At 39.9% G+C, this 27,838-nt stretch overlaps 1 protein-coding gene across 6 annotated transcripts in view; it reads left to right on the forward strand.

Annotated features, from left to right (window-relative positions):
* The window catches only part of hells (helicase, lymphoid specific), a 51,183-nt gene extending 24,570 nt beyond the window's left edge, over positions 1 to 26,613 (forward strand). For all 6 annotated transcript variants that reach the window (XM_053435833.1, XM_053435832.1, XM_053435831.1 and 3 more), the window contains 9 exons: positions 8,449 to 8,591; positions 8,921 to 9,065; positions 9,248 to 9,331; positions 11,972 to 12,091; positions 13,503 to 13,619; positions 13,720 to 13,879; positions 16,373 to 16,469; positions 16,590 to 16,666; positions 25,763 to 26,613. In XM_053435833.1, coding sequence (XP_053291808.1) covers positions 8,449 to 8,591; positions 8,921 to 9,065; positions 9,248 to 9,331; positions 11,972 to 12,091; positions 13,503 to 13,619; positions 13,720 to 13,879; positions 16,373 to 16,469; positions 16,590 to 16,666; positions 25,763 to 25,851 — 1,032 coding nt within the window. In that variant the 3' untranslated portion in view covers positions 25,852 to 26,613. The remainder of the gene's footprint in view (positions 1 to 8,448; positions 8,592 to 8,920; positions 9,066 to 9,247; positions 9,332 to 11,971; positions 12,092 to 13,502; positions 13,620 to 13,719; positions 13,880 to 16,372; positions 16,470 to 16,589; positions 16,667 to 25,762) is intronic.
* The last annotated feature ends 1,225 nt before the right edge of the window (positions 26,614 to 27,838 follow it).

Here is a 27,838-nt window from a genome sequence, read left to right on the forward strand (position 1 = left end):
TTTAAGGTGTAGAGCTATTTTGTTGATTCATTTGAATGCTTTTTTACTTAGTATGCGTGGTCTTATTTTGTGGCCTCTATAACCAAGGGTGGTTGTATGTAGTCAGGAAGATTTTAAATTAGGGCTGCTCGATTAATCGAAATTGAATCGTGACTTTGATTATGGCAGAGGGAGGGCAGCTCCGTTTGATCGACAAAAAGGGGAGAAAGAGTTATCTTGCATGGGAACACTTCAGATTCGAGGATCCGACGAGGAGCAGCACCATACAATGTAGCGGCCGTACAGCGTCCATTCTCCAGCGCGCGGCCGCCTGGCTGTTTACACTGGACCCGCAATTCCCCGCTTGTTGTTGTATGTAACCCTTTCAATGTCGGGGTTCGGGGGTAAATGATGATGGTCCTCATAGCCATCCCCCACCCCTCTCTTTCTCTCTCTGTCTGTTTGCTTTTCGTGGGGAGGCAGATGGGGACATTTAGCGGAACCGGAAGTGACTGGTACTTCCGGGTAGTCATTTAAAGAATAAAGCATCAACTTCAGAATAAGGGCACATATTAATAACCATTTGAATAATCTTGATTTCGATATTGTCCAAAATAATCGGGATTATGATTTTTTCCATAATCGAGCAGCCCTATTTTAACTCCACAACATTTTTGGTATAATACCGTATTATAATACGGTATTATAATAGAGAATACCTTTTCTCTATCGAAGTATCCATAGGATGGCGCATAATATCTCTGCAAGAGGATACTCTGACTTTCTTGGAGAAAGAGAAGGCCAACAGTTAAGATATATTTTCCCAAATTCACAGGACTGAGTATGTGGCCACTCTGAAAACATCTGTTGTTAAATATCTGTACCGCTTAACTGCCTAGTCTCTCCGATGCCTACTGTATTGTGAATAAATACTTCTGCATAAGATGTCAGCCATCTCCTGAAAAAACTTAATTCCTAGGGCTGGGCAGTGTTAATTTCGTTGACGAAAACTATGACGAAAAATATTCCTTAACGATCTTTTTTCCATGACGAAGACGAAGACGTAACAAAAACGGATCTTTGAAAATAAATACTATGACTAAATCTATTTTAACTTTTGTTGACGAGACGAAAATATTTGAGGTTGACAAAGTCACAATAATTTTTTAAACATCATCGTATCAGGCCGTCATTAAGTATCAGGGGCGTGCGTGTGCGTGAACTCAATTCTGGACTTCCTCGATTCACATGTACTATTTGTTGAGCTAGTCTCTGTTTATCCCCATCAAAGAGCCTTAGCGTGGTCACAAACTACTTGTTCTCTAACTCATTAGCACAGTAAAAGGTAAAGTATTTATCCATCCTTTTGTTCCACCTACAATCCCTGCAGGTGTTTTTGGAGAGGTGAAGCCATCTTCACCACTTGGCGCAACATTCGCACTAGCCTTTTGGAAACACTTGCATCAAGCATGCCAAAACGAATTTTTGAAGTGATCAACAATAATGGTGGAGCTACTCATTACTGAGTCAGTTTTTGACACTTTAATTTCTGTTTTAGGAGTTTTTTTTTTTTTTTTTAGCTGTGGTCTTAAACTTTTGATCAGCTGATGAACAGCCTACTTCAGTTAAATTGTTGTTTTCAATAAATTGCCTGCTCACAACTTTTGGGCTCTTGTTCCCATTTCTTCTTTTTGCATTTTGAAACTCTACTTAGAACCTTCCTAAGATTCAACATTACAAAATGCAAATTCATGCAATTTTTTAACTGGTCTTAAGATTTTGATCAGGAGTGTATATCACGATATAAATCAAATAACCAGAACACTTTTTTGTACATTTGTTCTTATGTACGAACGTTTTTTACTTGCACGTACAAACATCCTGGGCCACTGCACTTTATAACATTTCATACAAACTACAACAGTCAAGGGGTGTTTATAATGTACATACTGTTTATTGTCTTGTCTTCCTCGTTCTGACCTTGGATCAACAGTTTAATCTTATCTTAACTTAAATCGGCACCACTGCACTGAGGTACATTAATCCGCAGGTCAACAAGTGACTCTGGTCCTCGGTTTACTTAACACTCACTTAGGACAGATCTTTATAAAAACCTGCTGAATTCATATTTATGCTCCTGAATAACATAAGTATGGCGTCGGTTCTTCTGCAACAATGAAGTTAAAACATGTTGTAATCATCACGTAATATTCACCATCTAGTCCTATATTCTAAAAAAGCTTTTAATCTATGATATCGAATCATGACTGCATATCTTTCTGGTCACTTTAACTCTGATGTCCTGACTGTAAGCGTCACGTTATGTCTTGTGTTGTGTAGCAGGATTAAACATGTCTCATAAACTTTAGAGAATCAAACAAACACAAAGTAAACGTCAGTCCTGTAATTGCCTTAAAACTTGTGATCAGTGATGGTGTTTATTGTTAAAGTGTAAAGTGAGCGCAGGTCTGAGGAGGAGGCTCAGACAGAGAATCTGAAACAGGACGACTGGAACTGGGTCTGTCCTGTTCCTGAAGCAGTGGCGTTATAATTATTCAGCGGTGGAAACCCGCTAATACAATGAGCGTAGTGGAAAACATGTTTATATTCAGTCAGTGCATCGATGCAGAGTGGTGTAGAGTTCCTCCTACACTCTGTAGGAGTAACTAGTCAGACGATTGGTGTGACCGTGGGGCGCTATACTCATTTGATTCGCTGTTCGTGATAAAAACATGGTTGAGGAAATGTTATATCTATAATTATCAATAACGTTTTATCGCCCAGCCCTTCCTGAAAAATTGTGTCAACAGGAGGACTTCAACACATTATGTTTTTCCAGTTGTTCGTCTGTACGTACGTTTGTTTGCCCCATTCTCGTTAACGTGATATCGAAGGAACGCCTTTGGGGATTTTCTTCAAATTAGTCACAAACATTCCCTTGGACTCAAGGATTAACTGATGAATATTTGGTGGTCAAAGGTCAAGTTCACGGTGACCTCACAAGGCACATTATTCCAAGTGCAAAGTTTGACCAGCTAACTTAGCAAGAGAGGGAAAAGTCTCAGTTGATGTTTTCTCCAAAAACATCTGCAGGGATTGTAGGTGGAACAAAAGGATGGATAAATACTTTACCTTTTACTGTGCTAATGAGTTAGAGAACAAGTAGTTTGTGATCACGCTAAGGCTCTTTGATGGGGATAAACAGAGACTAGCTCAACAAATGGTACATGTGAATCGAGGAAGTCCAGAATTGAGTTCAAGATACATCAGAGATTTTATTGAAGTATGGAGTGAATTTGTTTCCCTGGGTCTCAAACAAATTTATGAGTGAGAATTGTGATGGGACATTCTGTATTTAGATATGTTTAATGAAAGAATGACAAGTGTGTATATATAGAGAATATTATTACAAGATGTTTCTGTGTGGTTTAGACTTGTAAACACTAAGATATTCTCGTGACTTCCTCTGCTCAGATGTGTATTTGCTTGGAGACTCCTGTGCCGGCTGCTGAAACAAAAGGTTTAACAGCAGGGGCTATTCTACTGTCTGCAACAGAGTGACTATAGGTGTTGTTTGACCAGAAGACGGGGGTTTCACTGGGAAAAAAGGTTTTAACACTTGGAGGCTGAGCAGAGGCCTGATGTCATTGTGTTGTAAGACTTCAAACAAGTCCTCATGCAGATTGAATGGGGACAAAATGTCTGACCATCCTGGTCACAGCACTCGGAGAGCTGATTGGACAAAATTCTGCCTCTGTGAAAGGAGGGGCTTACATTGTATAAATGAAGTGTATTTTGGGTGGCTCAGGGCCAAATGACTTGTATCTGTCATCGTGTTACAAGCTTTGTGCCCCCATCCGCAGGTGGGTTGAATTATTAAAAAACCAGAAGATAATTGTTTGCTGTGTTATGTATTAAATATTCTTTTACAGAATTCAGTAAGAAGTACTTTGACATCTAAAAAGCTGAGAGAAAGAGTTAATAAATGTGCCAACTGCTTTTATACATGTAATTTAGTATACTACAAACTAGAGCTGAAGAGATCCTTAAAATCAAAGAACAAAAAAATCAAGATCTACCTGTTACACATTATGGAACAGATGGATCTTTGTTGTTTTTGTTCATTTGATTCTTTGTTGTTCTTGAGCACACAGTGGCTGCCAAGGACTAAAATCTATTAAAAATGCTAAATTGAGCAGATTTACAAATCTATGCATTAGAAGAAAGAAATGCATTTCTTCTAAAAAAAGAGAAGTATAACACTGGCTCCTAAAATCATGGTCAGACATGGCTGTTTGTAGACCATGAACTCCATTTAAAAAATGGTCATGGCCCTAATTCAATTAGTGCTCAAAGACTATTTTACATGGCTTACACAACTGTATACTGTTAACAACTACCTTGTGCCTGAGTACAACTACCTTGTACCTTGTGAACAGCATTCACATATATCAGTGTCCTTTGTGTAAAGATGCATTTGATTTGGTGATGGAGAATGGCCTATTAACAAACCATTTTCAACAGTTTAAAGCTTGTGGGCAAGCCTGTAAACGAACTTCTTCTGTCTCAGGTGTTCCTATTGCAGATCCAGTTTCCCAAAAATCTCATGTAACTGGAAGTTTCAGAAATCCAACATTTATTCTTAATTTCAGCTAACAGCCCATTTAATCTGATAGGAGTGAGTTCAATTATGTCACTCAGTGCCTTCAAATGGTTTGTTTTTCAAATATATGTATATAAATACACAATAAATAAAGTAAGGGAACACTTTCACACATCAGATCTTGATGAACGAATTATTCAAGTTGAAAATCTTTACTGAAGTACATTATATAATTTGTATGAGAACAAAATTACTTAACAGTCAATGGAAACCGATATCATCAACCCATTGTGGGCTGGAAATCAAGAGTTAGAAATTGAAGTCACAGGCTGATCAAATTTGCATGAATTTCATCACTGCAACTCATAATGTGTCTTAGGAGTGTGTATGGCATCAGTGTGTCTTTACGCACTTCCGATATTGTCAGGGTATGCTCCTGATGAGTCAGTGGATGGTGTCCTGGGGATCTCCTTCCAGACCTAGATCAGGGCATCAGTGAGCTCCTGGACAGTTTTTGGCGGTACTTGGCGACATTGGCGATTTAGGTCAGGGGAACGTGATCCCGGGACTGCCTTCACACTCTGGCCACATGAGGCTGGGAATTGTCCTGCACCAAGAGGAACTCAGGGCCCACTGCATCAGCATAAGGTCTGACAATCACTCTGAGGATTTTATTCCGGTACCTAGTGTTGTCACGATACCAAAATTATGACTTCGATACTATACCTGCCAAAATATCAAGATACCGATACTTTTGATACGATACCACAAATACGATACGATACTGTTTTATCTGATAGTAATAAATATAACAACTGTAAGGTTCCCATTTTTACCAGCTTGTTCCTGCCCAGCTTTTTGAACACTTAACAAATGGCATTCATATTAGTATTAGCCTACAGGCATACACATAAGTGAAATTGTAGGTTATTTAGCATGTATAGCATTTTCGTTCTTAATTTTTTTCTTAATTGAGTTTAATTTTGACAATGAACTGGGCTACGTTCTTGCAGCCAAATTTAAATCTAGATCAGCGTCTTAAACGAGAATACATGCAATAGGGCAAGAACACATTCAAGTGACTGGGGTGTAATGTTTCTAAGTGCGCAAAAACACACACGTGTTACGTGAGGGAACGTCACGTTAATTTGTCAAATCAGCATCGTAGCATGCCAGCATGATAAAACCAGGAGCCGTGACAAATTAACGTGACGTTCCCTCACGTTACCGCTCAACATATGAACACTGTACAGCGAGCCGCTGCAGAGGGGCTGAAGGACCGCGGGTTGCGGCCCCTGGCTCCGCAGAAAGAATTACTTTTTTTACTGCTCCACCATTAAAGAGATGTAGTCAAGGCATTAGTTGCGCCTTACATTCACCCTCCCGGTCGCGCGCCCCACTTGTTATGTCTCCGCCCGGTCGCGCGACATAATTTCCAGATTTAACCTCTGGCATCTTCTTTTCAATAAGCCTCAATGTGAGTGAGGGCCGCCTGCATGTGTGAGAGTTGGCGGCCCTGCCCCTCGCAGTCTGCATGCAGAGTGACGGGGAGCTGAACAGCGAGTGCGCTCTGATTGCTGCTATTTCAATGAAGTACCAGTACTAAAAATATGCAAAACCGTATCGTTTTTAACGTAAGGGTACCGCGGTACCTTTCTAGTACCGGTACACTGTGCAACACTACCGGTACCTGCCCTTGGTTATGACATGGTGGTCTGTGCAACCCTCCAAGGAAATGCCTCCCCACACCTTCACTGACCCCTTAACAAACCTTTCATTATGGGCGTTCACCATGGTGTCTCCAGATTTTTTCTTGCCCGTCACGTGCTCAGTGGGAACCTACTCGCAACTGTGAAGGGAACAGTGGCGACCTGTCAATTCTGGTGTTCTCTGGCGAATGCTAGTCGAGTGCCATAGTGCTGGACTGTGAGCACTGATCCCACTAGAAACATGCACACCAGTAGCCTGCTGGAGTTAATTTTGTAGGGCTCTGGCAGTGCTCCAACTAATCTTACAAGTAAAGCAAATACAGAACAGCAGAGATCAGATAGGTTATAGCGAAGTCGCCACAGTCATGTTGGTAGGCAGGAAAAAGGCTAAGGCAAACAAGCATCGGCAGGTGAGCTTTTTAATGAAAGCTCGATCAGTCTCCAGTCATATCACCAGCCGGGACCTAAAACTCACAGGCAAAACCCAAAACAGGGCAAACAGCACCATCCTTAGGCAGGGAGGGAGAACAACATTATAAAGCACACATTCACACAGTATGGCTGAGTCACAATCAATCATTTTATTTGTATAGCCCATATTCACAAGTCACAATTTGTTTCATAGGGCCTTAACAAGCTGTGACATCCATGCCCTTAACCCTCAACAAGAGGAAGGAAAACAAAAAAATACCTCATAAAAAACTAATTTAAACAAACTTAACATACCTAAATAGGAAGCATAATTAGGATCTGAGGCTAAGCTGTGTTTGGTAGGCATGAGTTTACCGGGAAAGGTTGAGCAGTAGGAGCCATTGGCATGTGTGAGGGGGCAGGATGTAAGGGGAAACTGCATGTTGGTGGGGCTGACAGAGTAGATTCTCTGCTGGTGGAGAGTATCACAATATTCATATGTGACCCAGGACGCATACGCACTAAAGCAGGGGTCAGCAACTTAAGGTAAGCGTTCCATCATTGGCACGCTGAGCGAAAATCATTTGCACACAGGCGATTTCTTATAAAAGAAATGTTCAAAGGTTTTGCCATCACGCAGGTTGTATTATTTAGCTTGATCGATGATAACACTTCCCAGCCACTAGGTGCCAGTAATATACCATAGGCTGGATGCCAATCTCCATTAAATAATATAAAAAGAAGCCTCCCATCCGGCACTGCTTGCATTTTCCCACATGAATCTCAGTGAAGTGCAGCCGCTCAGGTGTATTTGTGGTTACATGCCCGCTAGCTAAAAAAATGAAGACACAGCCATTCAGCCCTCACGGGCAGAAGACTATGGCTTTGTTTTTCATAAGGGCCGTGCTGTGTGCACGTTATGTTTAGAAAATGTTGTTTGCAAAACGTTCAGTGTTAAGTGCCACTTTAAGACTAGGCACAAAAGAAGTTTCAAGGATCAGGCAGACAAGGGAGAATCCATCAAACGTACAGTGTCAAGGTATGGGAAGTAAGCAAACTCTCTCAAAGTCTTGGTCACTGCCAAAAACTATGCGACTGAAGTAAGCTTTCGCAATTCTGAATAAGAGACTGGTTGGTGGGGTTAATGACAAACTTATTATTGCAATCATAATGAGATAAACATGTTTATTTAAAGTGTTCTATATATAGACAATATGGATGGAATAAAATTACATGTCTGTTGGAAATATTAATGTGGTTCAATAATAAAACTTTATAGATTTTTTTTTTTTTTATATGGACCACTAACAAGAAAATTTCACAGTGGCACTTATTGTCAAAAAGGTTGCCAAATCCCTGCACTAAAGAGAAAGAATCTCTAGAGTAGCAGTGCTTGCCTGAGTTGCACTGCTTTACATGGTACATATTTATATTAGGTAAAATGTTATCAAAGATTTGAATATAATCTGAATATTTAAAATGATAAGAAATTAAATTTGAATGGTATTATAGAGAACACAAAACATACTGATACGATTGTGACCTGGTGTAGTGCAGCTGATACACTTTGGGAATGAGCTTTATATGTTGCCTCTCAATGAAATTCCTTCACTGTCCTAAAGTATTTTTGTATTGTTGCAACCACCTTTTCTTGTTCAGTATGGACCCTATTTGATGTCTCTGAAGTATCAGCCATTTTATGTGCTAAACATAAATATAGGAAATGGTCTGCTGTTTTTATTTTAGACAGAGGCTCCTGTAATGCTGATGTCAAGTGGCAGGCCAAAGCGTCATTGTACAAAGGTGGTGGACTACAAAGAAACAGATGGAGAAACACCGTACATCCTGGAAAAATATCTGGATAAGGTCAGCAAGGAACTTAAGCAGAGGTCAGCACTGTCTACACACATCTCAAATGCAGATTAAATTGTATACAACTGTGATGTTTGGTTCAAGAAGCTATTACTCCACATTTCTTTACCTTTTTATTGATTACACTTGCTTATTTAATTCAATTGATGTTGAACTGTTTGGAATCTCATCTGTTAATAGATTTTCCACAGTTATGTGATTGTTTTGGTTGTTACCCAAAACTTGTCATGTTCTGGAGACATGTACTCTACAGAATCACTCTTTAAGACCGCATAAGAAGCTCCACCTGTATCTTTATATCGGTCTAATTATAATCTCCACACGCATTTCATCTGGCAATCTACAGCTCCCCTCCAGTGCTGGATGGCCATAGCCCACTGGATGCCCAGATAAACTTGAAGCTGCAAAACATTCTCATGCTACTTAAGAGATGTTGTAACCACCCATACCTGATAGAGTACCCCCTCGACTCCGCCACACAGGAGTACAAGGTAATGCACAGACATCTGTAACTCTAACTTTTATTCCCCATGTTTGTGATTGGGAGCAGCAATGGACAAATATTTAGATGCAAACGTCGATCAACAGGAAACAGTTTTTCAGTGGTTTATTTCAGTTTATTTAGTTCATTTGTTTTCCCTGTCTTTCTCACCTCACTGTTGCCGTCATACAGATTGATGAGCAGCTGGTGCAAAGTTCCGGGAAGTTTCTCATCCTGGATAGACTGCTTCCTGCACTGAAGAAAAGGGGACACAAGGTGAGCCAGGACGCTAAGAGCCAAATATATAACTACATGTAAATTAATCAGATTTAAAACTAAAATAATATGCTGCTGGTCATGGCGGTACATTTCACATCTGTGTTTTTATCACTTCAATCATGTGTCTTAATATCCAGTTATTTGTGGGGTTTTAATATGCTGTGACCCATCAGAAAGTAAATCTGAAAGTGATCTTGCTGTCATTGCTAATGCCAATAATGTAAGTCTATCTAGTCTGATGGTGGAAACTAATAATTTACATATGTCTACAAAGGTTTGGACCCCTGAAAAAACTTTATTTTCCTTTGGTGATTTTTCTAATTAAAAGCATTAAACCCCTGCAGCAAACAAACTTAACAATGAGCCTTTCTTCAAATATTAAAGACTGCAAAGCCTGTCATTTGATTCTTAACATTCTATCCATGCAAGTAAGTGGTTAATGAAAGTTGCACTCATTCGAATAGCCTGTCGCTAAAACTATAAAAGAATTAGGGATCCTCACTAGTCTCCTTTAATTGCCGGAGATTGGTTTTAGTTCCCCAAAAGTGCAGACATCAAAACACGACACAGATTACAACCAAGCTTAAGTCTACTAGTGTACACAGTTTGCCCATTTTAAATGCATTACACCTGTATTATTTAGAATAATTTTCAGGGTTGTGCAGGGCTGTAACGATTCTTCAAAAATGGAAACCGCTGTCCAGATGTCTAGGGTTTTGGTTCATCAAACACAAATTTGGAACCGCAATACTGCAGCCTTTTGTGCGTGTGCGAATGTGTCCAATCACACTTCAATCCAATCCCAACCCTGGGAAATCTGTACCAATACAGAAGTGACTAGTATCTTCCGAACAATGAGTGTGGAGGTCGGAGAGGATTGTCAGTTTACCTTTACAAAAGTGCGCGGTGAAGTCTCTGTGTAGTCAGGAGGAAATCAAATCAAGTCATGGAGTCAAGTGGAGTGTTTATTTTATCACGATGTTGGCTCTCAGTCATCATCGATGGACAAGCCAAACCTCAATAAGAACTAGAGACCTTGACAGATGCAGGAATTTCCCCCCAACAGTGCGTGGCTTCTGCGGCTGCTGTGTCACACCCAGTTAGGGAGTGCTATGTGAGGGCAGCAGAATAGACATTTTTTTTTTCATGATTCTGAACCCTACTTTTATAAACTTGCCAGTTTCCTTATTAAGATTTTTTTAACCAATCAAATTTGCTCCGTAGTGTGGCAAACTAAGAATATGTATTTTGAATTGCTTCACATAGTCTTTAATGTAATATTACGTTTTATCACATCAACTTAAAAAATGGGAAGAGCAATAATTGTGCGATGTGCAACGATTAGGCAAATGCAGCTAACTATATCTAACTTCTCACTGCTCCTTGCCTATGTGACACAGTGCACATTAGTATGCCCTCTGCTGACTCAGCTGACAGGTTGCTGCTGATTGTGTTGGTAGGTTAGGGACCGTAGTGTCTCAGGTCCAAGGACTGATCCTGGTTCTGATCTGTTTATAGCACATCTATGCCAGTGTTGGCTCTTATCACCATGAGGTCTCTTGACATTTTCCTTGCTGTCGTCTATGTGTGTGGTACCACTTTTTCATCTGTAGATACAAATGTCATCAACGCACCCACTTACTCACGGTGAATCCTGAAGAGGATCTCCTGATGTGTTCATACATCAACTCCTCTAGAGTTTTTGCGGACTGAGTACTGGAGGGTCAGGTGGGAAAAGTAGAAACTCTGGCGGCTATCACTCAGACATTTGTGGTCACACATACAGCCACTGTGGAGGATCTCTGCGGTCCAGTGAATGTTTAAATTAGGGCTGTCAAAACTAGCGCATTTGCAGAATGACCCGCTACATTCACCCATACCACTACCCCACTAACTCGCTAAGAACGAAACACGCAGTGAGATCAGAGCTTGTTTATGTTAAGCAGCCGGTAAGTGACTTTGTAGAAGAACAGTGAAATACAGAATTTTTCTGGTCACAGCTGCTCAGTGATGAGCGCCGCTGCGTCATGATCAGAGCAGAAGCTGCAGTTGGTTTGTACTGAGCTGGAGTTTCTGTGTCGTCCTCCACTCTGCTCTCACGTAAACTAATAAACACTAATCACCAGTTATTAGGACCAGATCAGAACATGAACTAACTTTGTATTTGCTTGATTCTCTCCTGACTTTATGAGGCTGCATTTAAACATCATGAAAATGACTTGTCTACATTTTGTAAAAAAAAATTAATTTTGACATGCAACAAAAGGGTGAAACATCCAAGGGCGTGAATACTTTTTTATAGTCATTGCAACTTAGTTTTGACCCTGAGTTTCTGGTACTATGGAACTGTTTCACGTCTCACTTCGGTAAATCACCATGGTAACTTGTGCTGAGTGACCAATATTCTCCAAAGCAGGTAAAGTTTGTTATAGATCAAAACCGGTCAACTGCCCTACTACTGATCAATCATTTCACCGATTATAGTCATTCTACAGGATCCTGAAAAGGGGAAAAAAAGCGTCCACTTTGGTTTACAGCAGAGCCTCGTGGTTTTACTTTTTGTCACTTAGGTTTTCACATATGTGCCATTAGTTAAACTTGCATTAAACTTGTATGTGTGATTCATTTGTCATCCAGGTTCTGATCTTCAGTCAGATGACCTCCATCTTGGATATACTAATGGATTACTGCTATTTGCGGGGCTTCCAGTATAGCCGACTGGATGGCAGCATGTCTTACTCCGACAGAGATGAAAATGTGAGTTTTAAACATTGAACTTCATGTATAGTGGAGAGCATTGTGATCAGAATTCTATAACTGACTCTAAGGATAAATAGTATAACACTCTGAACAACCAGGCTACATCTGTTCTTGACTGCTGTCAAAAAATGAGCTCCCTCTTTTCCAGAACAGGTCTTCTTAGCATCTGAACACAAAGTAATGCATACAATTTAAAAGACCCTTCAAAGTACTGAACTCCACTTGTCCACTCAACCATTCAAACACATTCTTACAGTTCTTCTACATAATATACTACTCTTATCACACATTCCATTCACATTAATGTTGCACGGTGTATCGGTACTAGAAAGGTACCGCTGTACCATTACGTTAAAACGATACGATTTTGCATATTTTTTGTATCGGTACTTCGTTAAAACAGCATGCAATCAGAGCGCACTCACTGTTCCGCTCCCTGTCACGCTGCCTGCACTCGTTGACTGCAAGAACGGGGCTGCCCAGCTCTCACACATGCAACAGGCAGCCCTCACTCACAGCGAGTGATCTCAGGGGAGACATGGCCTCATGTGCAGGAGCTCCTGCCGACCGTCCTCGGCTTGTTGAAAAAAAAGATGCCAGAAGTGAGATCTGGAAATACTTCGGATACGAAGCAGACTGTGAAGGAACGTCACGTTAATTTGTCAAATCAGCATCGTATCAGGCAAGCATGAAAAAAACAGGAGCGGGCGCGTGTGTGTCTTTGCGCGTGCGCCCACGCCCAAACAGTGCACACACACTCATTCGCTCAGAGAGACACACATATTAGTAGTCAGATACGGACAATAGCCTGTATAACCAATGCTATGATGTCACCATGTAGTTTTCATTAATATCTTGCTGTAGGCTAATACTAATATGAATGCCATTTGTTAAGTGTTCAAAAAGCTGGGCAGGAACAAGCTGGTAAAAAAGGGAACCTTACAGATGTTATATTTATTACTATCATAGATAAATATACCAGTATCGTATCGTATTTGTGGTATCTTATCGTATTTGTGTCATCGTATCGCGTATCATGATATTTTGGCAGGTATTGTCGAAGTCATAATTTTGGTATCGTGACAACCCTAATTCACACACCGCACAGCCATTGCGAGCAAATAAGGGTTAAGTGTCTTGCCCAAGGACGAGGTCGACCTACGTTTCATCCAGTGCTGAAATTATGTAATTCGTAAAATACATCCTTTTAGCATGTAACCACACTTCTGCAAAGCTTACAGTGTACTACCTAAAACACACAGAAACAAGGTAGTTATTAGTTACATTTAGGATCCACAGCTTCTTTGAAAGAAAGGGCGGGGCTTACATGGAGTGGGTGTGATGTTTTACTCATTTGTTAGTACTACATGTCCATTTTACTGCTTAGCACACAATTTTTCTTCCCCAGATTAACAAGTTTTCCAAAGACCCGGAGGTATTCCTGTTCCTGCTGAGCACCAGAGCAGGAGGACTTGGGATCAACCTCACAGCTGCTGATACAGTCATCATCTTTGACAGCGACTGGGTGTGTGAAAGTCATGTATAATAAACTCTTGCCATTTCAAGTATTTCCGATCCATTTATTGAGATTAGCTGGCATATAATGATGATCTTCCCTACTTCAGAACCCCCAGGCAGACCTGCAGGCGCAGGACCGCTGTCACCGCATTGGTCAAACAAAACCAGTGTTGGTTTACCGCCTCGTCACAGCCAACACCATTGACCAGAAGATTCTGGAGAGAGCCTCGGCAAAGAGGAAGCTGGAACAGATGGTCATTCACAAGAGTGAGAAGCTTCATTTTGATAGAATACCGATATGAAGTTTACTCTCACCTCATTCACTGGCACAATAGATTATTTTAATATATATACAGTGCTGTGAAAAAGTATTTGCCCCCTTCCTGATTTCTTTTTTTTTTGCATATTTGTCACACTTTAATGTTTCAGATCAATGAACAAATTTTTATATTAGACAAATATAACCTGAGTAAATATAAAATGCAGTTTTTAAATGATGATTTCATTTATTAAGGGGACTAAACTTACCTGGCTCTGTGAAAAAGTAATTGCCCCCTACACCTAATAACTGGTTGTGGGATTTAAGTCCGGACTTTGACTCGCCCCTCCAAAACCTTCATTTTGGTTTTATTTAGCCATTCAAAGCTGGACATGCTGGTGTGTTTCGGATCATTGTCCTGCTGCATAACCCAAGTGCGCTTGAGCTTGAGGTCACAAACTGATGGTGAGACATTGTCCTTCAGGATTTTCTGGTAGAGAGCAGAATTCATGGTTCCATCAATTATGGCAAGTCGTCCAGGTCCTTAAGCTGCAAAGCAACCCTATACCATAATTCTACCACCACCATGTTTGACTGTTGGTATGATGTTGTTTTTATGAAATGCTGTGTTGGTCAGCAGTGGCTTTCGCCTTGGAACTCTCTCATGGATGCTGTTTTTGCCCAGTGTCTTTCTTATTGTTGAATCACGAACACTGACCGTAACTGAGGCAAGTAAGGCCTGGAGTTCCTTGGATGTTGTTCTGGGTTTTTTTATGACCTCCTGGATGAGTCGTCGCTGTGCTCTTGGAGTTATTTTGGTAGGCCGGCCACTCCTGGGAAGGTTCACCAGTGTTCCAAGTCTTCTCCATATGTGGATAATGGCTCTCACCATGGTTCACTGAAGTCCCAAAGCCTTAGAAATGGCTTCGTAACCCTTTCCAGACTGATACATTTCAATTACTTTGTGTCATCTGTTTTAGAATTTCTTTAGATCACTGCATTATGTGTTGCTTTTTTAGATCTTTTAGCCTACTTCACTTTGTCAGACAGGTTCTATTTAAGTGATTTCTTTATTCAACAGGTCTGGCAGTAATCCGTCCTGGGTGTGGCTAGTGAAATTTAGTTCAGCTTTCCAAAAACTTTTGTTAATCAGAATGATTTATCATGGGGGGGCATTTACTTTTCCACATAGGGCCAGGTAGGTTTGGATAGCTTTTTTCCCTCAATAAATGAAATCCTCATTTAAAAACTGCATGTTATATTAATTCGTATTCAATGATCTGAAACATTTACGTGTGACAAATATGCAAAAACTTAACAAACCAGGAAGGGGGCAAATACTTTTTCAAAGCACTAGCATTAGTGCTGTCAAACGATTAAAATATTTAATCATGATTAAATGCATTTGTCGTAGTTAACTCAAAATCAATCGCAATCAATCACAAATTGGTATCTATTCTAAATGTCCCTTAATTTTTTTTTTTTCCATTATTTTTTTTTTCATTTTAATGCTCTTATCAAAATTGGAAAAGTGGATAAGCTTGCTTTATGCAAATCTTTTATTTTATTGAAAAACAACATTGCCAAACAGGGTGGTACAAAAAAAGTATAAAGTGCACATTTCAGGTAAACAAGGACTGAGCCTATAGTGCAGTTAAACCATGGCTTAATTCCTTTTTTTCAAGTTTGCTGTGAACACAGCAGTCAGGCCTCTTATTTCAGAAACAATGAATCGTAACAGTTAGGTTACCAATAAAAGGTAAGCCTACTACTTCTTTGCTTTCAGCCAGCTACTCAAACCGACAAGCAACAAAATAACAAACAAAATACAAAGGCAAGTGTCGGCCTACTTTGAAATAAATTAAACACAGAACTTTGTAGGGCTAATTGAGTCCTCCCCATATTTGTGGAAAATGTATGAAATAAGAAGTACCCTATTTTGAAATAAATAAAACCATATAGCTGCAGCCATATAGCTTAAAAATATATATTTTAGTTGGTGAAATATTAAAACTATAAGCTAGAGCAGGTCAGACTGGAGGCGAACAAAGATACTGAAGCTCGGTAGAAACCAACTACAGCTTCTGCTCTGATCAGGAAGCTGAGACGCTGATCTCTGAGCAGCTGAGACCAGAGAAACTCTGTGTTTTCACTGTTTCCATAGTTAAGAAGCAGTCAGTCACTGAGTTGCTGCTTCACGTGAGCGAGCTCTGATCTCACTGTGTCTCTCTGAGCGAGTGAGTGGGGGCGGGGGACGGAGCCCCCGGACCGGTGCGCTATCTGGGAGCACAGACACACTTTTGACTTTTGAACTATAAGTAAAGTGTCTTTGAGTTCCTTGAAAAGCGCTATAGAAAAACCATGTTTCATTATTTTCTATAACTACTATTGATCTCATCTTGTATTTCCATTTTGAATGGAAAGCAATGAACTGAAGGTAATGAGAAATATTTTACAAATATTGTTTATAAATTATTTTCTTATGTTGCTGTCCTCAATAGATAAGTTTAAAGGCGGGAAGGCAGAGCTGAACCAAAGTAAGAGCTGCATTGATCTGGATGATCTCATGCAACTGATCAAAAACAGAGACACTGAGAAGTAAGACATGATCCTCTGTTCCAAGATGTGAAGTGCTATGGACTGTAGAGACCTAAAATGTCTCTTTAAATAACATGCAGTAAGAAAGTAATATTTGGCTGTAAATTGTGTTCAATTCAGGCAGATGAAAGCATCAAGGGGGAAGGTGATCAGTGACAAGGACCTGGAGATTTTGCTGGATCGCAGTGACATGCTGGGTGAGGAGACTCATGAATCTGCAGTTTTTGGTAGTAGTGTACATTTATTAACAAATAGTCATCTTTTGTGTTTTGCTTTACAATCATCTAAAATTGAATTTCTATAACTCTGCAAGGCCTTTTAGTTAACACAATTAAGTCAGGATTTAAATCGCTCTAAGACATAATATCAAAACAGGCTGTTCGACCAAATACACTGGTGAGACATTCCTGTTGAGACATCATTCAAAACAAATTGTCAAATATCTCTGTGAAGCATCTGTGTTTTTAATTCATGAAACAAAGTAGATAATAGAAAAAAATATTTTTATCTAATATTACTTCAACCAAGTGGTTCGATATACTGAGTGAACACTGTGGAACCAATACAACTACCAAGATCTTGTTTAGTCCCAAACTCACTTTGGACCAGTTCATTTATACTTACTATACAACTTCAATTGGAAGTCCGAGGTAAATGGCTCCTCTAGCCAGGTTTGCTTTACTTTCTGGAATGCAAACCCAAGTGGCAGGAGTTTGCAGGTCTCACTTGAACCATCAATGATGACTGACATGCCTTCTTCCTGTTATAATTGTCTTGCATCTGACTAGTAAGTAAATGGTCTGTATTTATTGAAGGCTTTTATTTGTCTTGATGACCACTCAAAGCATTAAACGTAGTGTTTTGCTATCCAACCATTCACACATATTCATACAATCCATCCCTGTGCGGAACTTCTCCATCATACATCAGTCATGCATTGCCAGCACAGCCATCGGGGGTTCTATATTTTGTCTAACCTTCTGGTTGGTGGACGACCAGCTCTACCAACTGAGCCAGAGCCGGTGTGGAGTATGTTAAATGGAATTGTAAATAGACTGCATTTATTTCAGCACTTTTCTAGTTTTAACGAAGTGCTTTACTTAATTAAACCATGACCTTTCTCAAATTGTTTGAATGTAATGCATCTATTCAATGAAATAGAACAATGGGGAAAATAAGTGAATGTTGTGTACAAAACCAAATATGCCTATTATACTCTATGCCAGTGAATTTCAACCTTTTTTGAGCCGCTCAGAGGTTGGCGGCTAATTTACAGACCCAGCAACTTTTTTTTTGCTGACAAACTGCGATTCAAGAGTCAACTACCAAGGCAAGTTTTTTGATGGCATTCGAAATAGCAAAGGCTAGCAAGCCTTTCTCCGAAAGATAGTTTTTGTTAGATTGCCTTGCAAATAAATGCTTTGCTACTTGTTAAAAAGGCCAAATCCTTTCATGTAATGATTTTTCCATGTCATTTATACTAGTTCACAATAACACTCCATCCATCTGGTCCTGGCCCGGCCCCTCTGTCAAATTTTAGAACCCATTGTGCCCCGCGAGTCAAAAAGTTCACCCTGCTCTAGCTACAGCAAGTGTCGTGACAAGAACCAAGGAAAGAAACCACATTTCTCCAGTATTAGCTTCACTTCACTGGCTTCCGGTTAAATCTAGAATAGAATTTAATTCTCCTCCTCACCTTCAAGGCACCAACCAAAATGACACTCTATGGACTAACACAGTACATATAATACATATAGTTAGTAATATAATTTCTAAATGTATTAAAAAGCACTATTTTAAATTATTTCAGCCCTTTCTTACCCTTACCTTTTAATGAGCACAAATTGAATCAGATTTATGAAACAATCTTTGATTTAACTAAACTTTATTTAACGGAGACATATTATACCCATTTTATCACATTTGATATGGTTCCTTGGGGTCTTATTGAAATGTCTGTAACATATTTTGGTCAAAATACCACAAGGATCATTTAAAACGGGACCTTTTAACCCTGTCTAAAACAGATTGACCTGTTTTGAGTGCCAATAGTTACTCCCGCCGTTTACCCGCGCTTCATTGAATTTCTTCACTTTGACATTCAGAGCACTGGGCAGAAATCACATCGCGTCAACACCCACCGTGGGCCTTCGCGATGCTTTGTTTTATTTAAACAGTCGGATTCCCCTGGTCCGCACCAGTTCTGGCTGCTAGGCGCCAGCCGAGGCGCACCGCCGGAAGGGGCCCCCCGCGCGAACGGAGGGTTCCCCCAGCGGGCGCCGTAGCTGAGGTGATCCGCGAGAAGGGCCCGACACGCGTCCAGAGTCGCTGCCGCCGACCGCCGTACCCGGTCCCCTCCAACGGCCCGCCTTCCGCACCGGCGACGGACACCGCCCCACGGTCCAAGAGAAAGAAAGCACCCCGCACCACTGACGCCGTGAGGCACAGCGGAATAGGACCTCCCCCCCAAAAAAAACAGAGTCTGCAGCGGCGTGGAGAGGAGGGCGACTGCTCCCCCAGCCGCGGCACCTGCCCAGCGGTTTAACCACAAATACCAATGATATCGGTGAAAGTCAAGTTTACTACCGATGTGCAGATGTCGGTAAACGAGGCAAATATCTGCCGCTACCGATGTTCAGCCGATACTTCGGTGCAACACTAGATATTAGATAATTTCCCACGGCACACCTGACGATCTCTCACGGCACACTAGTGTGCCGCGGCACACTGGTTGAAAATCACTGCTCTATGCCACACATCTGCTGGAGCCATAAATTGATCAATCAATCAAATGTTATGTGTATAGCCCCTATTCACAGATCACAATTTGTCTCATAGGGCTTTAACAAGGCGTGACATCCTCTGCCCTTAACCCTCAACAAGAGTAAGGATAAACTACTAAAAAACCCTTTTTAACAAGGTAAAAGAACATGGAATCCTCAGAGCGCCACATGTGAGGAATCCCTCTTCCAGGACAGACAGAATTGCAATAGATGTCAAGTGTAAAGGAGAACATCAGCGCGATAAGGGTATTTGCAGCATTGATTAGAATAAACACTTTGTAGCATATATGAAGTTCAATGAATTGATGGACTATTGTCGAGTATCTGAGGAGAAATATTGTATATCAAGCAGTGTTGATGTAATCATAGTCCATGGTCAGCAGCCACCACGATCATGATCCACCATCAAGATCAGATGCCACTATAATCCAGTCATTGTCCACTGCCGCCATCAGGATCCAGCATCAGCTGCCACCATAATTGGGTCCACCACCATTATCAGATGCCAGCACGATACAGGATCTGCCATTACGATCATGATCTCTGAAACGCGATCCACAGATCATAATCCACGATGTGGCCACGGCCCTGGATTTGCGGACGATAAGGCAAAGGGACTCTGGGAGAGAAGACAAGTCAGTAACATGTATTGATGAGATTAATTTCTTTGATGTGATAAGGATGGAGAAGAGGAAATAGAAGCGCTGTGTGCCATGTGTCCCCCGACACATGGCACACCTGTCCTCAGATGTCATCACTGCCGCCTTGAAAACTCAAACGATGGAGTCGGGGTTGAAGCGTAGCAGCAATGGCGCTGAAAACACGGAGGGACAAGTTCCAAAGAAGGCGAAACCAGAGCCGGCAAAATTCGTCCGTATTCACAAGAATGTTCTAATGGGATTTACGTCCAAGAGTTGCCACCCACCCATGGCTTTGTGCAGCATATCCCCCGAAAGATGGTCGAGACTTTAACTGATGTTTTCAGGTTTATTTGAGCCTTCCCTAAACAACACTGTAAGAGATTGTGCCTCTTCGGAGCCTGAGGGTTGCTAAAACATCAAACCTTTCCGTTGTAAAGTTACAGTTTCATACAAGGAAGTCCGCGTCTCTACCGGAACACTTTAAAAAATAAAAGCATTTAATACGAAAACGGAAATTAAAATTGTCTGACCTTAGCAAGCACATATTTTACAATAAAATAACAAAGACCCTTCAAAAAATATTAACAATAACAGATAGGGTTATTTACACTTTTAGTTTTTTCTGTATGGAGAGATTAGCCAGCAGTGGCATGAAGCCAGCACATCTTCAGTGGCATCTCCAGACAAAACATGACAGTCATGTTGGTAAGCCACCTGATTTTTTTTTTTAAGAGGAATTCAGGTCATCTCAAGATACGATGCAAAAAGCCTCCCCGAAGCAAACGGAAACAAGCTAATCTGTCACTTATCAGGAAAAACTCCTGGAAGTGTCATCTGACCATGGCCTCCAGATGAAGTTTGCCACATCCACACAGTTTTGTGTGTTTGTGTGTGGAGCAGGAGCACCCTCCTCTGGGACAGAAAGCTTTGGACCAGCTACTAGCCCAGCTTCCTTCACTGCAATGCCTGTGATCAAAACAAAGCAAAGAAACCGACTGTTCCTGGAGAAGACCTTGATCACAGCCATTGCCTCCCTGCCACAAGAGCGAAAAAGATCCTCAGGGAAGCGCAAGCTTCTCACTAAAATGTAAATGCAAAAGCACTCACTCAGTTCAATGCAAAAATGTAATCTTCATTGTTGACAGTTTGTAAATTTAAGATCAGTATTATTTTCGATCTTAAAGAAGATATTTTAAGATGATAAATATTTAAATTTTTTGTTTTGAGCTAATCTTTTATTTAAAATGTAGTTAATGATTTTTTTTTGTGAAGAAGTGTCTATCTATAATTAAGTTCATGAGTTCAGTTTGAGAACATATCTTTATTATGATCCCAAAAGAGGTCTCTTTAAGTTTATAATGATTTTTATTTGCACAAACCTTTATTTATAATTGAGATTATTATTTATTTTTTAATAAGTCTTTAGTTATTTTTATATCTTTTTATTTCCAAATAGTTCAAGAGAGACTACTACAAATGAGCTATGTTATGGACATTGATGGAGTTTTAAATTTGAAAGTGTCTAGTTACACAGTTTAATAAATCAGACTAATGGCACAGCACCGTGTATTACATCTTTCTTTCAACCAAAAATGCTTTGCGCTGGTTAGGGGGTAATCGGCTGAATTTTTTTTTTCAAAGGGGGTACATCACTGAAAAAAGGATGAGAACCACTACTCTAGTGGGTTGATATGGTACTATCAGCTCTTCGAGGTATGATGGTGCGATATTATGAAGGGCCTTGAAGGTGAGGAGGAGAATTAAATTCTATTCTAGATTTAACCGGAAGCCAGTGAAGTGAAGCTAATACTGGAGAAATGTGGTTTCTTTTCTTGGTTCTTGTCACGACACTTGCTGTAGCTAGAGCAGGGGTGGGCAAACTTTTTGACTCGCGGGCCACAATGGGTTCTAAAATTTGACAGAGGGGCCGGGCCAGGACCAGATGGATGGAGTGTTATTGTGAACTAGTATAAATGACATGGAAAAATCATTACATGAAAGGATTTGGCCTTTTTAACAAGTAGCAAAGCATTTATTTGCAAGGCAATCTAACAAAAACTATCTTTCGGAGAAAGGCTTGCTAGCCTTTGATATTTCGAATGCCATCAAAAAACTTGCCTTGGTAGTTGACTCTTGAATCGCAGTTTGTCGGCAAAAAAAATGTTGCTGGGTCTGTAAATTAGCCGCCAACCTCTGAGCCGGCAAGTACTCGACGTTCTTGCGACGAGTGCTTGCTAGCGTAGTTAGCATGCTTCGTAGCAAAGTGACGGCTGATGTTGTACTCCTTGAAAACTGCGAGAGTTTCTCTGCATATCAGGCATACAGCCCTCGATTGGACTTCAGTGAAAAAGTATTTTGTTGTCCACTCCGTGTTAAACACTCTGCACTCATTCTCCACTTTTCGTTTCCTTGATCCGCTCATTTTACAGAAGGGCTCACAGGGCAAAGTGAAGGGAGATCATGTGCCCTTTCGAGCCCTATACACCACACTCGCGGTGAAATTTAATTTAGGTGACGCTTTTATCTAAAGCGACTTACAATAAGTGCATTCAACCCTGAGGGTACAAACCCAGAACAACAAGAAGCAAGAAAGTACAATTTCTTCAAAAATAAAGCAAAACTACAAAGTGCTTTAAGTAAGGGCCATGTAAGTGCTACTAAATTGTTAGTTTCCCAAAAATGTAGTTTAAAAAAAAGAAAGAAAAAGAAGTAAATATTTGGACAAGTTCGGTGGGCCGGATTAAAAAGCCCAACGTGCCGTATATGGCCAGCAGGCCATACTTTGCCCATGTCTGAGCTAGAGGGTCATGCTGCAGGGTCTTTAACGACTTACTGCTGGAGCCTGATAATAAATAAATACAATAATCAAGTCTGGATGTAACAAAGGCGTGGACTAGTTTTTCTGCATCTTTTTGAGAAAGGACATATCTGATTTTTGAGAAATTACACAAGTGGAAGAAGAAGGTCCTAGACATGTGTTTAAGTGTGAATTAAAGGACAAATCGGGATTCAAAGATCATAAAATTTGGCCGAGCACAGAGCCCTGTGGAACACCGTGGTTAACTCTGGTGCGCACAAATGACTCATTAATTTGCACGAATGTGAATTGATGTGAAGAATTATTTAAACCAGTTTATGGTGGTTCCTGTAATGCTAATTAACTGTTCTAGTGTCTGTAAAAAAAATTCTCGTCAATAGTGTGGAATGCTGCACTAAGATCTAACAGAATAAGGACAGACACAAATCCCTGATCTGAAGCTATTAGAAGGCCATTAGTGACTTTTGCCAAGGCTCTCTTTGTTTTGTGATTATCTCTAAACCCCGACTGAAAGTCTTCATATACATAACTTTCCTGGAGAAACTACCACAGCTGATTGGCTACCACTTTTTCAAGGATTTAAGACAGGAAGGGGAGGTTGGATATCAGTCTGTAGTTGGCTAAAACCTCTGGGTCCAGGGTGGATTTTTTGAGAAGGGATTAGATTACAGCTAGTTTAAAGGACTATGGTACATATCCTGATGATAATGACGGATTGATTGTATTCAGTAACGTACTATAAATTAGGGGCAGAATTTCTTTTAAGTAATTTTGTAGGAATGGGATCTAAGATACAAGTTGTTGGTTTAGAACAGTGGTCACCAACCTTCGAACCCAAAATAAATTTTAAATCCAAACGTAAGCTGACATCTACCACCCTAAAATCCACTTAGGAGGGTCATATTTATTATTTTTGCATTTTCTGTTAAAGGCTGAATGTACGAGCATAAATATACACAAAGAAAGGCAGTAATGCAACCTTATCTATTCAATGAACAATATTCACATTTATATCAATTAAGATTTACATCATATGTTCAGTGCACAATATTTAGCTTCAGTTCAACACTGCAGCACAATGTTTTTTACATGGCCATGAATATGACTATTTCCTTGTTTGAAAGGAGTACCTTGCACTCGCATAAAAACAAATACTATTATCACAGCCCGGATCAAGACTGTGGCAAGGAGGGAGACGACACGGTTGAACTGTGGCTCTTTTTGAATATTTATTAACGGAACAATTAATGATTGTCGCTGAAGCCCACTCCAACTGTAGCTCTGAGGAAGGAAGAACAGGGACACCTAGTGTCCAGGTGAGGGTGGAAGGGGTCGTCACACTATACAGTTTGAGGGCATTCATATTCTGCTCCTGCAAATATTTCACAATAAAATCTCCCTTTTAAACAAAAGAACAGTTTCCGTCAACAGAAACGCTGTTTTTTTTTTATTTTGAAACGCATACAGAGTGTTGCAGGAGTGTTGCAACCACTTATGTTTGTAACATAATGTCAACAGAAAAACATTAAAACTCAACTGAAAAATTGTTTTCTATGACAACATTTTTTTTAAATATTTACAACACTTCCCGAAGCCGTATCAAAATAAAAGCACTCCAGCGTTTCACTTTCCCAGTCATTCATTTGTTCCAACGGGGCTTTGATTGTTATCTACAGACCGAAAGATGCACATTTTCATACCTGAGAGTCCTGACTTTTAGTTTAGTACATAAACCAACCTGTTATTGAAGGAGATGCAGGAGATAAACCTGCAACGCCACCGCCAGTAGCAGGTGTTAAAAACAGACCGCACACGCAGCTGATCTTCGACGCAATGACATCCAGAGAGTCCAGAGAGTTGGGGGATCGACCGGTAGATCACAATCGAAGGGTTGGCGACCACTGATTTAGGCTGACATATTCATCGGGATGCAGCCAGGTCTCATTGAGGCACAATAAATCTATTTTCTAATCTGAGACTATTTCATTTACTAAAAGCCTTTGATGATAATGATCTCATTTTTAAAAGTCCACATTTAAAAGTCTTTATTTCTTGAGTTGTTGCAGAGATTGTTTAATTTGTATTAGTTTTTTTGTGTAGAATTCTCTTATTTTTTACTTGAATAATTTAATGGAACAGTGGACTGACACCAGACAGAACGCAGAGAAGTGTTTAGCACTGCAGCTCTACGTCCTGGTTCCAACTCTGGGTTGTCATTTTATAATCTGAGTAATATTTCTAGATAAGAGAGCTGCTCCATCCCAGGTGGGATTAATGCCGTCTCTCTTAACAAGACCAGGTTTCCTCCAAAAAGTTTGCCTATTATCCACAAAGCCCACACCACTTACAGGTGCGGCCATGATGAAATGTACTAACCGATGCAATCATTGAGGAATACAATGAACTCAACCACATGCGCCTGAATCTGTAGACCAGTCCAATCCATCTTATCTATGTTTTTCCAGGAGTATGCAACACTTGTTAACGCTGAGATCCAGTGTTGTATGTGGAAGAGGGTAACGTGAAATTCTAGGCGGACAAATTCACTTTAATTTAATGCTACTTCTATTAATAATTGAAATTTACTGGTGGTATCTTTTTTTTAAACTTTCTATCAATGTTGTAATAATACCATTATCGTTACATTTTATGGCATCACTAATTAAGTAAATCTGAAAAGTTTATCATAAGGTCATATCATGGACATTACATATTGAGAAATTGTTAAAGAGCTTCCAAACGTCCTGACTAAATATAAAATGAAACTGTACTCTTTACAATCTGAGACATTGAAATACAACCTGAAAGTAATTTAAGCACCATCAAAAAAAAAAAGCAAGTATATTTTTTTGTGTGGAATATAGAATTACGCTTTTATTAAACCTGATCTGCAATCTCGACTGCATTTTGCTAACACGTTCCTGTCTCCAAAGAGTAAGAGTTAGCTACTGCCACAGTTAAACTAAAGGGATAGTTAACCCAGAAATGAAAATTCACTATCTACTTCCAGATATAACATGTGATTCTTATTTGTTTTGTCTTTACTTTTAGACAAAGAAAAGGGGAGCTTGAACAAAGAGAAGGTTGGAGTCTTCAGAGTAACTGATGCCAAAGAGTCTTCAGAAATCTCGCTGACCTGAGAACATATTCAGATGTGACCATCTGACCACATTCCTTGAGGAGAGACATCAAGCTAAATTCTGAGGGCTAACCGCTTCTGATACTAGTAGTAGAGACTGAAACTGCTTTTGATGTTAATAAGTGTATTTTCTCTGTTTGTTAATTGGCTTGATAATACTCCGTTTAATGAGCTTTGTTGAACATTGTCAATGCCAGTGAGATTTAGATTTTAATGCATAAGATAATCTTAAACTGTTCTATGATTGTTACCATGTATCTGTTTGACAAGACAAAGCTGTAGCCACGTGATCCAGTTGGTTAGGCCTCTTTATTATAATTCAAAACCCTCTAACTATGGTTAACAGTGTTTGGTTTTATAACTTAATTTTTTCTGCCAACATTTTCTGAAAAACATGTTACATTTGTATTGTCATAATATGCGGTGGTGTGTGTATGCAGTCCCATATACAATACTTTTTTTATACTATGTTTTTTTTTTTTCTAATGGGATCTCTATCCTCCTGGCTTTGGTGAGCATTAAGATCTACACCAGCTTTGAAATCAACTGTCCATGCCTTCCTCTGTACAACATACTATTGTCTGGGAGAGATGATCTTCCCAACCATCATACTGTTTCTTTTCTTGGGGTCCTGTTCAATAGACATGTAGGCATAATGATGGACGAGTGGATGAGACCCATTTGGAAAAGGATCTAAGAATCTTGCCGTGGTGAAGTGAGTTAAAAATGTACTGTACTTAATAAAACAATTGTTGCCAATTAATTTAAATTGAGTTAATTGCAGCAATATTGTTGTTACTAACAAATGCTGAAGAATTGCAGGTGAAAGGCATTGCAAATTTTTCTCCCTTAGCCTATTCTCAGTGAGTTGCAATTTAAGAACCCACTGGTGCTTTGGCCATACTACACCTTTTTACTATATAAAAAGGTGAATACAGTTCTGCAAAGCACAAATAAGTCAATATTACCACCTAGCACAGCCCAGGCTAAACTGAATAAGTATGCAGCTACTTTACAGAAAGTCATTCAGCTGACGTTACTGGTCTCTAAGACATCTAGTTTCTGTACCATTTTGGCTAAAAACATTCCTAAACAAACATTCAATTATCAGAGGTTTTTGTTTTTCAAATTATTGGAGGTTATGAAATTAAGTACATATGTCATATCAAGCTTAAGTTTCTGGAAATGAGAATATACTGTACATTTACTTAAAGATCAGATTCCTGCTTTCCTTTCATTAATTCCAATATGGAGATTACCCTAAAAATGTTGATACATCTAATAATATTAGTGACTGTAATTTCTCATGTTTTTAGAATATTGTTATTTAACTGAAGTGTTCTATTGCACATCTGCATTTATTTTCACCCCTTGGTGGTTTTTCCTCTCTTTAAGTTATCACTGCACCAGCACAAAGTAGGAAATCACCTAAGATGCAGTAGTGCAGGGTTTATTCAGTCCCAACAGATCAATTCAGTTAAGCTGCTCTCAGACATGCACTGAACTCTGTGATTCTCTGGAGGATGTGCATGTGTGAACCCAATTTTCAGAGTGAGAGGCTCTGGATTATCTATGGACTTTCTCTGCGTAGCCCCCAGGTATAAAGTATGCAGATCGCTGGAGAATCGCCTGCTGGAATTACAGCGACAAGAGGAGTGGTTGATGAAACTTCTAACATTTGAAAGACACAACAAAGAAGAAAAGCTATATCTCCCAGTGAAAAAGCAATGCCATACATGTACAAGACACAGATGAAGATGTTAAGAGAGTTTGTGGTGATTAGAGCCGACAGTGTCTGTGTTGTCAAGAAAATCTTGTGATCTCCGCATTTGAAATAATTCATTACATCCTGCCTCTATGCACCACTTCATGTGTGAATAATACGAAATGTATGCTGTTGTGAGTGTATCTATGCAGAGAATCTCCTGCTGCATTGTGCCTCTGTAAAATGCTAACTGTGGGTAGTGTTCAGGAGTGTGACAGCTCAG

Source organism: Pleuronectes platessa, chromosome 12 (genome assembly GCF_947347685.1).
Source record: "Pleuronectes platessa chromosome 12, fPlePla1.1, whole genome shotgun sequence".
Classification (NCBI taxonomy): domain Eukaryota; kingdom Metazoa; phylum Chordata; class Actinopteri; order Pleuronectiformes; family Pleuronectidae; genus Pleuronectes; species Pleuronectes platessa.